The 15,596-nt window shown below is 42.7% G+C and overlaps 1 protein-coding gene across 2 annotated transcripts in view; it reads left to right on the top strand.

Moving 5' to 3' along the window:
* The window catches only part of slc25a22a (solute carrier family 25 member 22a), a 62,737-nt gene extending 49,721 nt beyond the window's left edge, over nt 1–13,016 (top strand). For both annotated transcript variants that reach the window (XM_060914463.1, XM_060914464.1), the window contains 5 exons: nt 515–575; nt 4,165–4,312; nt 4,432–4,586; nt 6,264–6,339; nt 9,018–13,016. In XM_060914463.1, the coding sequence (XP_060770446.1) occupies nt 515–575; nt 4,165–4,312; nt 4,432–4,586; nt 6,264–6,339; nt 9,018–9,171 (594 nt within the window). In that variant the 3' untranslated portion in view covers nt 9,172–13,016. The remainder of the gene's footprint in view (nt 1–514; nt 576–4,164; nt 4,313–4,431; nt 4,587–6,263; nt 6,340–9,017) is intronic.
* Nucleotides 13,017–15,596: the final 2,580 nt, after the last annotated feature.

The raw sequence follows: 15,596 nt of genomic DNA, 5'->3' as shown, positions 1-15,596 counted from the left end.
CCTGGATACTGATTTTGAACCAGATCATGATTACAATCACCTGTTGACATCACTGGTATCAAATCACATCATTATTTAATTGTTTTACCTCATTACCAGCCATACCCTCCCGTCCCAAGTTTTTTGGAATGTGTTGCAGGCCTGAAATATAAGTCAGAGTAAATTTAGAAATCACTGCTTTCTTTTTTTTTTTTATTTGCGTTTTTCATACGGTCTGAACTTTTTCTGATTTGGTGTTGTATTATTGTTAACAGCTAATTTCCATCATAATTGCCTGTTTCTTGTTTTAATCAGGCACTTCACAAATAGGACATCATGCCTGCTCAAATAACATGATAACTAATCAAATAACTAATCAGGATACAGCAATATTGATCATTTTATTGTCAGCTTGTATTCTCTCTCCAGATAAAAAGGGTGTATGTTGCTTTTGAGTTTTCATTTCTCATTTATTTGCATTTACCGAACTTCTCCGTGTCACAAAAGTTTATTTTTCTTTATGTGTGGTTTGCAGGTCATTGTTACAACACCTATGGAGATGCTGAAAATCCAGCTGCAAGATGCAGGAAGACTTGGTGAGGGGGGGGGAAAATTATTGACCCTTATTCATCTGTCCATCAAGCTGAACATAGATGTGAGCGCTGAGGATGATGTGTGGACAAGAATCTGAGCAGTGGTGTGCACAGACATTTTGGGGGGCAAGTGCTCTGGGGGGGCGGCACGGTGGTGTAGTGGTTAGCGCTGTCGCCTCACAGCAAGAAGGTCCTGGGTTCGAGCCCCGGGGCCGGCGAGGGCCTTTCTGTGCGGAGTTTGCATGTTCTCCCCGTGTCCGCGTGGGTTTCCTCCGGGTGCTCCGGTTTCCCCCACAGTCCAAAGACATGCAGGTTAGGTTAACTGGTGACTCTAAATTGAGCGTAGGTGTGAATGTGAGTGTGAATGGTTGTCTGTGTCTATGTGTCAGCCCTGTGATGACCTGGCGACTTGTCCAGGGTGTACCCCGCCTTTCACCCGTAGTCAGCTGGGATAGGCTCCAGCTTGCCTGCGACCCTGTAGAAGGATAAAGCGGCTAGAGATAATGAGATGAGATGAGATGAAGTGCTCTGGGGGGAAAAAAGGGCACTTTTTTGCGCATGTGGAACACCTTATTATAAAAGTCTGAGATTTAACCCTCCTCTTGTGTTCGGGTCGCCACTGACCCGTTTTAGTTTTTAAAGGTGTAAAACAACCACTTAATGTTAATTTATTACATCAAGGCTTTTTGACTTTGCCAGGAATCTCTAGTTGAACAAAATAGAAAAAGAAATTTTTGTTTTCCTAAATCTGAAAATGGTCTAGCAAAAAATATAATACTTATGTGCAGTTGTTTCTGTATGCGACAGGCTACTTCACGACAAAATAATTACAGCTTGGGCTTAGAGGTCAAACAATACATTTTCACTTGATTCATGTGTTACCTGGCTGGTGGGGCAGGGGAAGAGCTGACTGACTGACTGCCCAATGTGTTGTCTGCGCTACGACAAGGCCGTGGCTTCCAGGACGCTATGCTGCTGCAACCTCACATTGAATGCACTGCACGCTTGTTCACGTGACAGAGCAAGAGAGACAGAGGTCCGGTGTGTGTGCGGAGGGGGCACACATCGGGACATTATTTTCACACACGCGTTTAATGCCACGGCTTTTCTAAAAGATCATGTCGACATTGGCCTCAGTAAACTGTAAAAAAAAAAAAAATTCAAAAGGGCACTTTTTGGGACAGAGGGCAGAGGGGCAGGTGCTTGAGCACCACCTCGTGTCTATCTGTGCACGCCACTGAATCTGAGGCTACAGTGGGCGTATATAGGCTCGCTGAAACTGGATATTTGGATAACAAACGAGTAAAATATCCCTTATTTATTTATTTATTTATTTGATCTGTCCCATTTCTGTGAGCCTGTGCCCACTGTAGCCTTGGATCCCTGTTCTTGACTGACAGGAGTGGAACCTGATGTGGTCTTCTTTTGTAGCCCACACACCCCGAGATCTGACATGTTGCATGTTCTGAGATGCTTTTCTGCTCACGACGGTTGTAAAGAGTAGTTACTTGAGTTGTTGAGATCAAATCAGTTTGCATGTGATCGCATTTCCTCCCCCTATTCTGATGTTAATGTGAGCATTAACTCATGCTCTTGACCTGTATCTGCATGATATTATGCATTGTGCCACACACTAAAACCAATTCACTCAGATGCACCATCCATCCATTATCTCTAGCCGCTTTATCCTGTTCTACAGGGTCGCAGGCAAGCTGGAGCCTATCCCAGCTGCCTACGGGCGAAAGGCGGGGTACACCCTGGACAAGTCGCCAGGTCATCACAGGGCTGACACATAGACACAGACAACCATTCACACTCACATTCACACCTACGCTCAATTTAGAGTCACCAGTTAACCTAACCTGCATGTCTTTGGACTGCGGGGGAAACCGGAGCACCCAGAGGAAACCCATGCGGACACGGGGAGAACATGCAAACTCCACACAGAAAGGCCCTCGCCGGCCACGGGGCTCGAACCCGGACCTTCTTGCTGTGAGGCAACAGTGCTGACCACTACACCACCGTGCGGCCCTCAGATGCACCACTGATGAGTAATGGCCATTTAGAGGCAAGGTGCTGGAATGAGGCAGAAGCAGAGGCTCACAGTCAACAGTCGATTATAAAACGCCGCCCTCTTGTGGCTAACATCATATATAGCTCAGAAAAAACTGTTGCACTAAGAAGTATGCACTCACCAGCCACTTTAATAGGAACCTGTTCTTGATCCTAAGACTCCTGTTCTTGGCTGGCAGGACTGGAACCCAATGTGGTCTTCTACTGTTGCATGCTGAGATGCTTTTCTGCTCATCATGGTTGTAAAAAGTTGCTCTATCCTTCCTGGCAGCTCAAACCAATCTGGCCATTTTCCTCTGACCTCTCTTATCAACAAGGCATTTGTTTCGACTCACAGAACTGTCGCTCACTCGGTGCTTTTTGTTTTTCGCACCATTCTGTGTAAACTCTAGAGACTGTTGTGTGTGAAAACCCCAGGAGATCAGCAGTTTCTGAAATACTTAAACCGACACCCGCAGTGCCACAGTGAAAGTTACACCCTGAGATCACAATATTTCCCATTCTGATGTTTGAAGTGAACATTATCTGAAGCTCTTGATTTGTATCTGCATGATTTTATGCATTGTGCTGCCATCAAGGGATCGGCTGATTAGATAACGGCATGAAACTGCAGGTGGATGGGTGTGCCTAATAAAGTGGTCAGTGAGTGTAATTACTGTATAATAAATGCAACGTATCAGGGTATATTCACTGTTGTAGACAGCCTCATAAACCTAATACAGATCTCATCTCATCTCATTATCTGTAGCCGCTTTATCCTTCTACAGGGTCGCAGGCAAGCTGGAGCCTATCCCAGCTGACTACGGGCGAAAGGCGGGGTACACCCTGGACAAGTCGCCAGGTCATCACAGGGCTGACACATAGACACAGACAACCATTCACACTCTCATTCACACCTACGGTCAATTTAGAGTCACCAGTTAACCTAACCTGCATGTCTTTGGACTGTGGGGGAAACCGGAGCACCCGGAGGAAACCCACGCGGACACGGGGAGAACATGCAAACTCCGCACAGAAAGGCCCTCGCCGGCCCCGGGGCTCGAACCCAGGACCTTCTTGCTGTGAGGCGACAGCGCTAACCACTACACCACCGTGCCGCCCCTAATACAGATGTTATTATAAAATAGTATTACAGTGCAAACAATGAATCGTTATAACATTTCGAAGACTTGAATCGTCATTGAAGTTAGTCTGAATTTCTGAATCCTGGTTCTGGAGTACCATTACATTGAAAATGTTGTTGCTTTCCCTCATCGAAAGATTGACTGGTCACCCAGTCTGACCTTGTGAATTAGCTGAACTGGGAGCAAGGATAACAACAAATGGTGCAGAACTGAGCAACACATGGTGGATTTAGGCATTTCACTGGGATTTAAATGGAGTTTCTGTGTTCAAGCAGAAAAGCATCACGATGGAACTCGGACTGGAAAAAACCAACAGATTTAGATAGTGTTGGTAATTGTGAATCTCTCTTTCTCTGTGTGTGTGTGTGTGTGTGTGTGTGTGTGTGTGTGTGTAGCTGCTCAGAGAAAACTGATGCCACAAGCCGTGTCTCCTGGTGGCCCTGTTGAGGTGAAGAGTCCGACTGCCGTGCAGCTCACACGAGAGCTGCTGAGAGAAAAAGGCATTGCTGGACTCTATAAAGGGCTAGGAGCTACTCTGCTCAGGTAACACACACACACACACACACACACACACACACACACACACCTAGGAAGCACAGTATTACTTGATCTTTATTTTGCAAACATGGTGATATAGAGTTTCTCTCTCTCTCTCTCTGTAGGGATGTTCCTTTCTCCATCATCTACTTTCCTCTGTTTGCTAATCTGAATAATTTGGGGAAAAAGACAGAGGAGGGTCCTGCTCCCTTCTACGTCTCCTTCATATCGGGTTGTATCGCTGGCAGTACAGCTGCTGTGGCAGTCAACCCTGTAGATGGTGAGTGCCACAGAGTAAGATTCAACCTCAAGCCCCTGAAGGAAAAACAAAAAGATTGCCTGCTGTCAGATACACTCCATCTAGTCCTTAAAAGATTTTTCCGGTTGTTGTTCTGAGTGAATAGGGGAAGATTTTTATCTACAGTATAATGCTGCAACACGGTGGTGTAGTAGTTAGCGCTGTCGCCTCACAGCAAGAAGGTCCGGGTTCGAGCCCCGTGGCCGATGAGGGCCTTTCTGTGCGGAGTTTGCATGTTCTCCCCGTGTCCGCGTGGGTTTCCTCCGGGTGCTCCGGTTTCCCCCACAGTCCAAAGACATGCAGGTTAGGTTAACTGGTGACTCTAAATTGAGCGTAGGTGTGAATGTGAGTGTGAATGGTTGTCTGTGTCTATGTGTCAGCCCTGTGATGACCTGGCGACTTGTCCAGGGTGTACCCCGCCTTTCACCCGTAGTCAGCTGGGATAGGCTCCAGCTTGCCTGCGACCCTGTAGAACAGGATAAAGCGGCTAGAGATAATGAGATGAGATGGGATGAGATAATGCTGCAACACAGACTTCCTTTGCAAAGCAGTTCAAAACGTCAAAACAGTTTCACAAAACGTTGAATCTCGATCCACTGAATCCTTGTGCATAGGACAGGTCAGGTATATATCGAAGTCTTCAGGAGAGAGCAGCACAGGGATGAATGACATTTAGAGTGAAGGAGCAGCCAGAAACACAATTACAGCTGACAAACAACTTATCGATCAAATCATTAGTGCGTCCACACAGAGTGCTTTCACAACACTGTGGCAAAAGCTAAACGCCTTTTAGCTCAAGGTTTTTCTTCATGGTGGGGAAAAAGGTTAGTTGTGTGTGTGTGTGTTACAAAGACATTAACAGAGTGGTTCAGTTGAGGATACATGTATGTGGCAGGCTCAAATTTCCGAAAGTGCATAATTTAAACACGAATGTCACAAGTATGATAGAAAATTTCAAATGAATAAAATTATAACCCAGGATTCTTGAAGCGCTATTAGCTGTAGGGCCTTTCCCTGTCGTTCTTTTCAAAGTATGCTCACCCTTTCATATTAAACCAGCTTGAACACTTTCGATAGAATTACTACCAATATTACAACATTCGGGTGGCACGGTAGTGTAGTGGTTAGCGCTGTCGCCTCACAGCAAGAAGGTCCGGGTTCGAGCCCCGTGGCCGGCGAGGGCCTTTCTGTGCAGAGTTTGCATGTTCTCCCCGTGTCCGCGTGGGTTTCCTCCGGGTGCTCCGGTTTCCCCCACAGTCCAAAGACATGCAGGTTAGGTTAACTGGTGACTCTAAATTGAGCGTAGGTGTGAATGGTTGTCTGTGTCTATGTGTCAGCCCTGTGATGACCTGGCGACTTGTCCAGGGTGTACCCCGCCTTTCACCCGTAGTCAGCTGGGATAGGCTCCAGCTTGCCTGCGACCCTGTAGAACAGGATAAAGCGGCTAGAGATAATGAGATGAGATGAATTGACCTGAGTTTCCAAATTGGGTTTGGTTTGCGTAAAACTACTCTCTTGGTATTAAAGTGAACATTTGAAAGGGGTTTTTATTGACGTGCCCTTGGTTGTGAAGCAGCTAAATACTGGAGCCCAGGATAGAGATACAGGTGATCTACATTTATAAATGTGCTGTGTGTGTGTGTTTTGTTTGCTTTACAGTGATAAAAACCAGGCTGCAGTCACTAACACGTGGCAGTCAGGAGGACACGTACAGTGGCGTGACTGACTGCATCAGGTGACTTCCGTCTCTCTTTGGCTACTAAGAGCGACTTCGTCGACTTGTTTTTTTTTTATTGTTTTATTGTCAGTATTTCAGTTGGCAGTTCTCACATTAATTCTGTTCTATCATTGGCAAAGTTATTTCCAAATGAGCACCATTTCATTTCATAATTTTACATCGGTGACTGGTTCTCAGACGTCATCTAAGGGTTCTCAGATGGTCCGTGTTTTTGTGAACAATGAACACACGGATAAAAGAAGAAATGTTGACCATTTAGGAACTCTAAGCACTTGTTTGGCATAAATGCTAGAAATTACTGATAAAATGCAATAATCGGGAACGGCAAGTCAGATCAGAAATATACATTACAGTCCTGTTCTGGATAGGACTGAATCCCCTTAGCCAGATCTTTTATATTACCGTTATGAATGAAGATTCAAGAGCAGGACCACCATCACCCACCTTCTCTACATGTACCAGAAGGCCATGGATGAGAGACACAGTTATAAATAGATATTTTTCATTAAACATTTCCAAAAAGGGAAGGATTTGTTTATATACTGTACACTATATGGCCAAATGTATGTAGACACCTGACTATGATACCCATATGTACTTGTTGAACATCCCATTCCAGATGTCTTTTCTTTGCTGTTAGAATAACCTCCACTCTTCTGGGAAGACTTTCCACTTGATTTTCGATCTTGTCTGTGGGATTTTGTGATCATTCAGCCATTAGTCAGATCAGGTGCTGATGTTGAATGAGGAGGCCTGTGGTTCAGTTAGTGTTTGAGTTCATCCCAGAATGTGTTAATCAGGGCTTTGAACCAGAATTTTTTTCCTATTGGTTCGTTCCGAACAGAAACGGAATTTTAACATTTCCGGTTTTGGGTTCCACCATTAAATAGACGTTCCCGAACCGGTTAGAACAAAAAAATTTCGTTCCCGGAACGGTTAATTACGTTCCCTGTCAGCTGTTTAACAAATGGCTATAAAATTATGCCGCTGTCTCATCCAGCTTAAGCCAAATGTAGGCTAATTCTATTACAACCTTCATTAAATAAGACAAGAAATAATTCAAAACAATTATTATTTCAAATGTTGGCGATTTGGATTCTCAGTATGTCTTCCCATCTGCACAAACAGAAAAAGTGCCAAAAATGAAAGAGAATTCGTTTAGTGTGTTACCAAAGGCTAGTCAGGCCCTATGCATTGATAGGCTAACAGAGGTTAACGGCATTTAATGTTCGCGAGCCTCTCATTAACGTGGACAAATATATTGATATCGTGTTTGAAATTGACGTTTTTGAATAACGATAGACTGCAATATTTACCTCTTATTTAAGATGTGGAGACGTGATAGTAGTCCACCTTCCCGCTCTCTCCATTCAGTCAGCGAACGTCACACAGGAAGTGAACCCCAGCGGGTCATAGAAACTTGCGCAGGAGAAGAATGACTTTTTTATTTGTAGGCTACGGAAACTTTGAGGAACGAAATAAAAACCGGTATTAACCGGTTAGCATTATTTTTAATAAGCGTTTCTGTTCTGGAACATAAAAAATAATAAAGTTTCTGGTTTCGTTTCTGTTCCATGTGAAATAGAAAAAGTTCCCGGTTTTCGTTTTCGTTCCTTGAACCGGTTCAAAGCCCTGGTGTTAATGAGGTTGAGGTCAGGGCTCTGTGCAGAAGTTTTTCCACACCAACTTTGGCAGACCATGTCTTCATGGTGCTTGCTTTGTGCACAGGAGCATTGTCATGCTGGAACAGGTTTGGACCTCTTAGTTCCAGTGAAAGGGAACTGCAATGCAACGACATACAAAGACATTCTGTACAATTTTGTGCGTCCAACTTTGTGACAACAGTTTGGGGAAGGAATATACGGTACACTCACTGGCCACTTTATTAGATACACCTGCTTTTTTATGCCGTTATCTAATCAGCCAATCCCTTGACAGCAGCACAGTGCATAAAATCATGCAGATACAAATCAAGAGCTTCGGTTAATGTTCACTTCAAGCATCAGAATGGGAAAAATTGTGATCTCAAAGTGTGACTTTCACTGTGGCATGGGTGTTGATTTGAGCCAGATGGACTGGTTTGAGTATTTCAGAAACTGCTGATCTCCTGGGGTTTTCACACACAACAGTCTCTAGAGCTTACACAGAATGGCGCGAAAAACAAAAAACACCGAGTGACAGTTCTGTGGGTGGAAACACCTTGTTGATAACAGAGGTCAGAGGAAAATGGCCAGATTAGTTCGAGTTGCCAGGAAGGAAATAGCAACTCTTTACAACCATGGTGAGCAGAAAAGCATCTCAGCATGCAACAGCAGAAGACCACATTGGGTTCCAGTCCTGCAGCCAAGAACAGGAGTCTTAGAATCAATAACAAGTTCCTATTAAAGTGTCTGGTGAGTGTATATGGGTGTGATGCTCGTGTGTCCATATACTTTTGGCCATATCATGAATGTAAAAAGAATACATAAGCATGGTATTAATAGCATCAAGTTTAATTGTGTTCACGTGTGGAAATGCTAGTGTCTAGTAGTCTGTCTAGTATTGATTTGTATGAAGGTTTTACTTATTATTACTGTGGGAACTTGGTTAACCATCACCAGGCTCAGGTTCTCTGGTTGTACGTGTATCACATCTATGCTAATGTCACACCTACTCATCCGTCTTGTTCACTACAGAAAGATTCTGCGGAATGAAGGTCCTACTGCCTTCCTGAAAGGCGCGTACTGCCGTGCTCTCGTCATCGCCCCACTCTTCGGGATCGCTCAGGTCGTCTACTTCCTGGGCGTTGGTGAATTTATCCTCAGCTTTTTACCCAAGCGGAACAATTAACCAATCCGTTTTGCTTTCTGCCTTCCCATCTACACTGCACCAGTTAAGACCTCTTCCCACCCACCTCCATCTACATGTACCGTATTGGCTGGAGGTGTTTTTATTTTTTGTCTCTTAATTTTGTTTTTGTGTAATTTTATCGGAATGTACGTGTCATTCTGGATGAATGTGACAATCAAATAGTGATGAGAGGATTTATTTATTTTTTTTGCCAAATTCCCTGAGGGGGGCTGTTAGTCCTCAGCTGAAGCACAGGCCATGAAATGTTTAGTTCAGCATGCCAGAGTTGTAAGTTATATAGTTTACGGAGAGTCCTATGAAATCTTCAATCAAAATAGTGATCCTGTTTGGGATTTTATAAAGTTAAAAAGTGATTTTAATTCTTGGGGAAAAGGACACTTGGGTAGATTAATTGTTTCCCAATATTGTGATATGAATTCTCACAAGCCTAGAAATTTTTTTTTTTTCAGCCTTGCATGATCTCGAGACATTGTGTGTGTGTGTGTGTGTGTGTGTGTGTGTGTGTGTGTGTGTGTGTGTGTGTGTGAGGTGCAATAGCTGTTTAGAGTCTCGGACTGACTGCAGGTCTGAGTAAACACGTATATACACACACACGGATGCTGAGCTTTGAGTCTGATGAAAGCAGCGTATGCAGTGCCTGACTCATGTCAGCTAGAGCCATCTCACACTACGGCTTTCCATCTGTGGAGAAATAGTCCATTATGCACTACGTCATGGAGAGTAGTGCTGTTTGAATGATCTAAATGCACACTACAGCTATGTCATTAAAAGCTATAAGTAGCAGTTTCCAGTTTGACTTGTTAGTTGTAATCCTACTCTGCTTACCAGCTCCCTGTTCCCTGCTGCCTAGAACTAGCCCTTGCGCTAAGAACCATCACAGAACACGGAATTATTCTGTCATGTATTCTCAGACATCTTACATGTCACAGCACCCAGATCAGGGCTCATAATGGTTTTGAGAAAATTTGTCTAGCAATCCTTGTGCTAACGTAAAAAAAAAAAAAAATTCCCCGAAAGCACAAACATTGTGTATGTGTAATCACAGATCCTGCTTGGACTGGCAGCAGACTCGCTCTCGTATGAGCTGGTGTTTAAAGTCTCATTACAGTTGCTGCTAGTGGGCTTTTGAGTAAAGGAGAATGCTGGTTAAAAGGCATTGCATGCTGAGCCGTCGCTTTTTATAAACGAGTACCAATCTGTTCTTTGTAGTGTTTGTTATTGCTATAGCGTAATTGAATCGCAACAGTACAGGGAGTATAATCTAGCGACATCTTTACCACGCAAACCAGATAATTATCCTCTATGAGTTGGTACAGACTTGTGGGCAAAATGTCAAGTAGTGCAAGGAGAAAGAAATTCTTTGTAGAGAATAGTTGGGATACGGAGATTCCTCAGCTGCATTCTGGACAAACTGCCATGCAGAATTAGCTTTCTCAAAACTGATAAATGATGAAAGCAACTCAAGCGGTTATAGATAACCATAACAATTGTGCATTTTGTGATAAAAGCAAATAATTTGGTACACATATAGCCAAAACCATCAAGAATTTTCATTTACAATTGTTCTGCTGGCCATGTCCGCCATCTTGAAATAAACGGTGGTCATATTGAATTGTGAGATAGAAGGACATTTCTGGACAATTCTCAAGTTACAGATTTGAATTTTGCGTCATAAATATGTATGATTTGACACAGAGCTCATCCATATTGGACTAGTCTATGCAACTGTATTGCAGTTACAATTTTCATACCAGTCATGGCCACTATCTAAAAAATGGTGGCCATCTTGAATTTTCAATGATCGAACAAATCGAAGTCCTTCTCACGGCATGTGGCGCATAGGGCGGCACCGATCTCCGTAGCCCTTGGCCTCTCGCCTATTACAGAGCTAGGGTTACAGTAGGGGGCTAGTCCTCTGGTAACGACGAGAGTTTGACTCCCCACTCGCATCTGTATTGCAGCGTGTCTTGCCAGACGGCAGTAGGTACCATTTTTATGATGGTCTTTGGTATGACCCGACCATGAGTAGAACCCGCGATTGAGAGGCAGACATGCTAACCACGAGGCCAACTCGCAGTTCTAATTTTCAATAACTTGCATGCGTTATCCAAATGGCAGTTCCCAAGAACTTTGCCTAGTAAATAAATATAACTAGCTAGTTTTGGCCGGGCTACTGCCTGAACTGATAATTGCATCACCAGTTTTGCTTTGGCTAATCAGACACATGGTACACGATCACTCTTGCTGGAGCACTTGGGGGTTCGGTGCCTAGCTCAAAGGCACTTCAGCCATTCCTGCTGGTCCAGGGAATTGAACTAGCAACCATTTGGTCCCAAAGCTGCATCTCTAACTATTAGGCCATGGCTTCCCCAATACATAACTTTGTCTTCGATATTTTATATAATATATATATATATATATTATATAAAATATTGAAGACATAGTTATGTATGATAAGAAAGTCGATCTGAAACCAGTTGTCACTGGTGGCCATTTTGAAAAGTGGCTGCCATTGGTGACGTATTGAAAATTCTTGATGGCACAATATCCATTTGTTTTTGGAATGCCTTTAGCTATAAGCGTACCAAATTAGATGCTTTTAACACAATGTGCGCAACTGATATGGAACTTTCAGCTAAGCTGAACCACTCCTCTCGTACAAGGCCATTTGGATACAGCATGTGATTTTAGAATGGGTTTTTTATTTATTTATTTTTAATAGTGAGAGATTCATGACATAATTATATTCATTAATGTCGTATTTTTTTTTCTCCTCATATCTCATTCCTCCTGCTATGCATTGTGTGCACATAGTGAGTTGTGGCCTCGTATTGGCTAGCAAGAGATGAAGGTGACTTTGAAGAGTGATCGCTAATCATATGCTGTCTTTTCAGTGCTGTGTAGTGAAAGGGCAAAAGCACATGCTGAGTGATGTTTCAGAAAATATTCTGTCTTATCTGCTGGGAGTGAAATCATATTTATCAAGATTCTTTACTATATATATTTGTATCAGTTGTTTTATTGTTGCTTGTCTGTATTAACTGTTTAATGAATATGTGCAGATTCTATTTTTGATTTTGTTTTTGTTGTATACATGATGGCTTATTTTGCACATGCCCCTTCTCCGACTTCCCCTTCCCCTCCTCATGCTCTCTTTTTAATGTTTTAATGGCATTTGAATCCAGGAGCATTAGATCTGAAAGGCTCCCCCATGTGAAATTTACAAGGAAGTCAATGGTGCATTTCTCAGTGTCCAGATGAAGTTCATCTCAACTCTCCAAACAGAAAGAGTTCTGCTATAGAGGCTCTGCACTGTCATGTGACCCCCCCCACCCCCCCTTAGCAACGGTAACTACGCCGCCATGACAGGGGGCAGCTTGTAGTGCTTCATTCAGACAAGTTAGTTGTTGTTGATCAGTATGGGAAGGTTTTGCTGCGTTTTTGGATGTGCAAATCATTTTGAATAAAACACATCAGATTTTTTAAATTAACCAAAAGTAATTCATCGGGGGGTTACTAAACGTAGGGTTAGAAGGGAAAAATGGCTCGCAAACATTTGGTGGGAATCAGTGTCGAACAGAGAAGTCAAAAAGCCTATGTTTTGCTTACTTAATTTCCATGAAGGTAAGAATAAATAATAATAAAAATGGCGGCACGGTGGTGTAGTGGTTAGCGCTGTCGCCTCACAGCAAGAAGGTCCTGGGTTCGAGCCCCGTGGCTGGCGAGGGCCTTTCTGTGCAGAGTTTGCATGTTCTCCCCGTGTCCGCGTGGGTTTCCTCCGGGTGCTCCGGTTTCCCCCACAGTCCAAAGACATGCAGGTTAGGTTAACTGGTGACTCTAAATTGAGCGTAGGTGTGAATGTGAGTGTGAATGGTTGTCTGTGTCTATGTGTCAGCCCTGTGATGACCTAGCGACTTGTCCAGGGTGTACCCCGCCTTTCGCCCGTAGTCAGCTGGGATAGGCTCCAGCTTGCCTGCGACCCTGTAGAACAGGATAAAGCGGCTAGAGATAATGAGATTAGATGAAAATAATAATAATAATTTTAGAACTGCAGCAAGGTGCTCATTCTTATCCAGTGAAGTGAACATAAGCATAAGAGACAAAGTGCAGCGAGGTGCTCAAGCTCATGTTCACTTCACTGGATAAGAATAAGCACCTTGCTACACTTTGTATGTTTGCGAGCCATTTTTCCCTTCTATGTTTAGAAATCTCTCTATTTTTTCCCCTGATGATGAATTACTTTTGGTAAATTAAAAAAATTTGATGTCTTTGTTTTGATCAATTACAGCCAACTCTGCTGAATGAAGCAATACAAACTGCCTCCTGTCATGGCGGTGTAGTTATCATTGCTATGGGGGTCATGTGATGGTGCAAAACCTCTATTGGCTAGAAGAAGTGCTGATGAATATGGGTAAGCATTTGAGTATGTGCGTAGCAGTTAGTTAGTCTGAGACCCCGTCCACACGTAGCCGGGTTTCTGCTAAATCGAAGATATTTTTCTACGTTTTGGCCTGTCATCCACATGAAAACGCATCAAAAACGAATATTTAAAAAAACTCCGGGCAAAGTGAAGATTTTTGAAAACTCCGTGTATGCCTTTTCATGTAGACAGAGATAACCAGAGTTTTGCGTTTTAGAACGTCACAATCTGCGCCAAAAAAAAGACAACAAATCTGCCCTGACGTCAAACGTGCGACCTTTGTTTACTGCAGAAGCCAGATTAAGCATGGACAGAGTAATAGATCGGAGTAGTGCCTTGAAAGCGTTAATTATTGTGCAGGCGCTATTTACATGTTTAATTTTAGAAGCCCAACTACTGCTGATGTGATTAGGGGGTAGGATTTGAGAAAATAATGCCATCTACAGGTTTGGAATACTTATGAATGTGATTGAAAATGCAGATGTTTGGTTATGTGTGGAAGGGATTTTTTTCGAAGACGAGGTGGTGTGGATAAAACATTTTTATAAACGGAGGGGGGGAAAATGTTCGGTTTTAAAAATACCCGGCTACGTGTGTACATGACATGAGATAAGTGGAGTATATATGCAATGATGAGCATTCATAGTCAAAAAAGGCGTCCAAGCTTTTCGGTGATGCTCTCTTGCGCACACACACACACACACAGAGAGCTTGTTTTATGACTGCCAAACAAACCCTGACAAAACCTATGCTCCTGAGGCCTGCTGCCAGCCTACCTCTCTGGAGAGTTAGCCGTTTAGCATTAGCATCCTCGACAGGAAAAAGCCATTTAAGTGGAGGTCTTTACTGCAGTGAATGAGAACTGGGAAGCAGAAATTGTTTTATATGAATCTGCTTCTGCTCCTGGTTCACACTGCCTACTGGTATTGATGAAACCTTTAGACAAGAATAGTTATTGTTATTTAATACCATGATGCAGTTATTTATTTACGCTACGGTTTTTTGGGGTCACACAGCCCAAAGTTTAAACAGCTACAAAGTTGGGACACCAGAAGATTGTTTACATGGTTCTCATTCTTATTATACTGTCGTCTGTTTCTTAGCGGTTTGTGCTTTACACCATTTTTTTTTTTGATCATGTTCAGTGTTCAGTCTCAATCTAAAGGCTTTGTGAATGTGGCGCAGTGCTACTTTGACCTTGCGCTCCATGTTTACCTGCTTCTTCTTCTTCTTCTTCCTCCAGCTCTTTTTCTTCATCCTTTTCCTGCACATTCCAAATGCTCTTTTATGCGATTTTGATTCTTTACATAGCTGTGATTGATTATTATTTCTGTTAATTTATGTTTAAATTGTTAATGTTATGTGATTACTGGTGGTTTTTATTCCAGATTGTAAAAAAGAGATTTAAAAAAAAAAAAAAATCTCTGACTGTAGTTGTAATTGTGACAATGTCTGATTGTTTTATCAGTTGTGAACTGATTGTAAAGTGAAACTTGCATAATAGTACATTATAATAGGTGGGGTTGTGTATGGCTGGTGTGGTGTGTGCGTGTATGTGACTGTCACTTATTGTGATGTTAAATGTTTTATATTTGTTCCTTTACTTCCCTCACTGACTCTCCAATCTGTCCTACATTCCCTTTGTCCTGGATGGACAGGTATAGGAGACGGAGGTCTGAATACCAAAAAAAAAAGTTTATTTATAATCAAAAAGCACAAAGAATGATCAGGCACAAGATCTACACTTGCGTCCACACCCACACACGGACATATAGGTAATCTCTTGTTAAGGTATAGTCCAGGAATTCTCGACTGTACACTAAAGACATGAACCTCTCTTATAGCCCACATCATGTTTAATGAAAATCTAAATTACTGTAGTGTGATGTAAATTAGATCCAATTTGTGCTTTTTTTTAAATAGTCGCACAGTTGTATAATCTATAAATGATCTATTATGAAGTCCAATGTATTTTAAACCTTAT

This window comes from Neoarius graeffei, chromosome 2 (assembly GCF_027579695.1).
Source record: "Neoarius graeffei isolate fNeoGra1 chromosome 2, fNeoGra1.pri, whole genome shotgun sequence".
Taxonomy (NCBI): Eukaryota; Metazoa; Chordata; class Actinopteri; order Siluriformes; family Ariidae; genus Neoarius; species Neoarius graeffei.
Note: the sequence above shows the minus strand (reverse complement) of the source record. Positions and strands in the feature narration are given on the sequence as shown.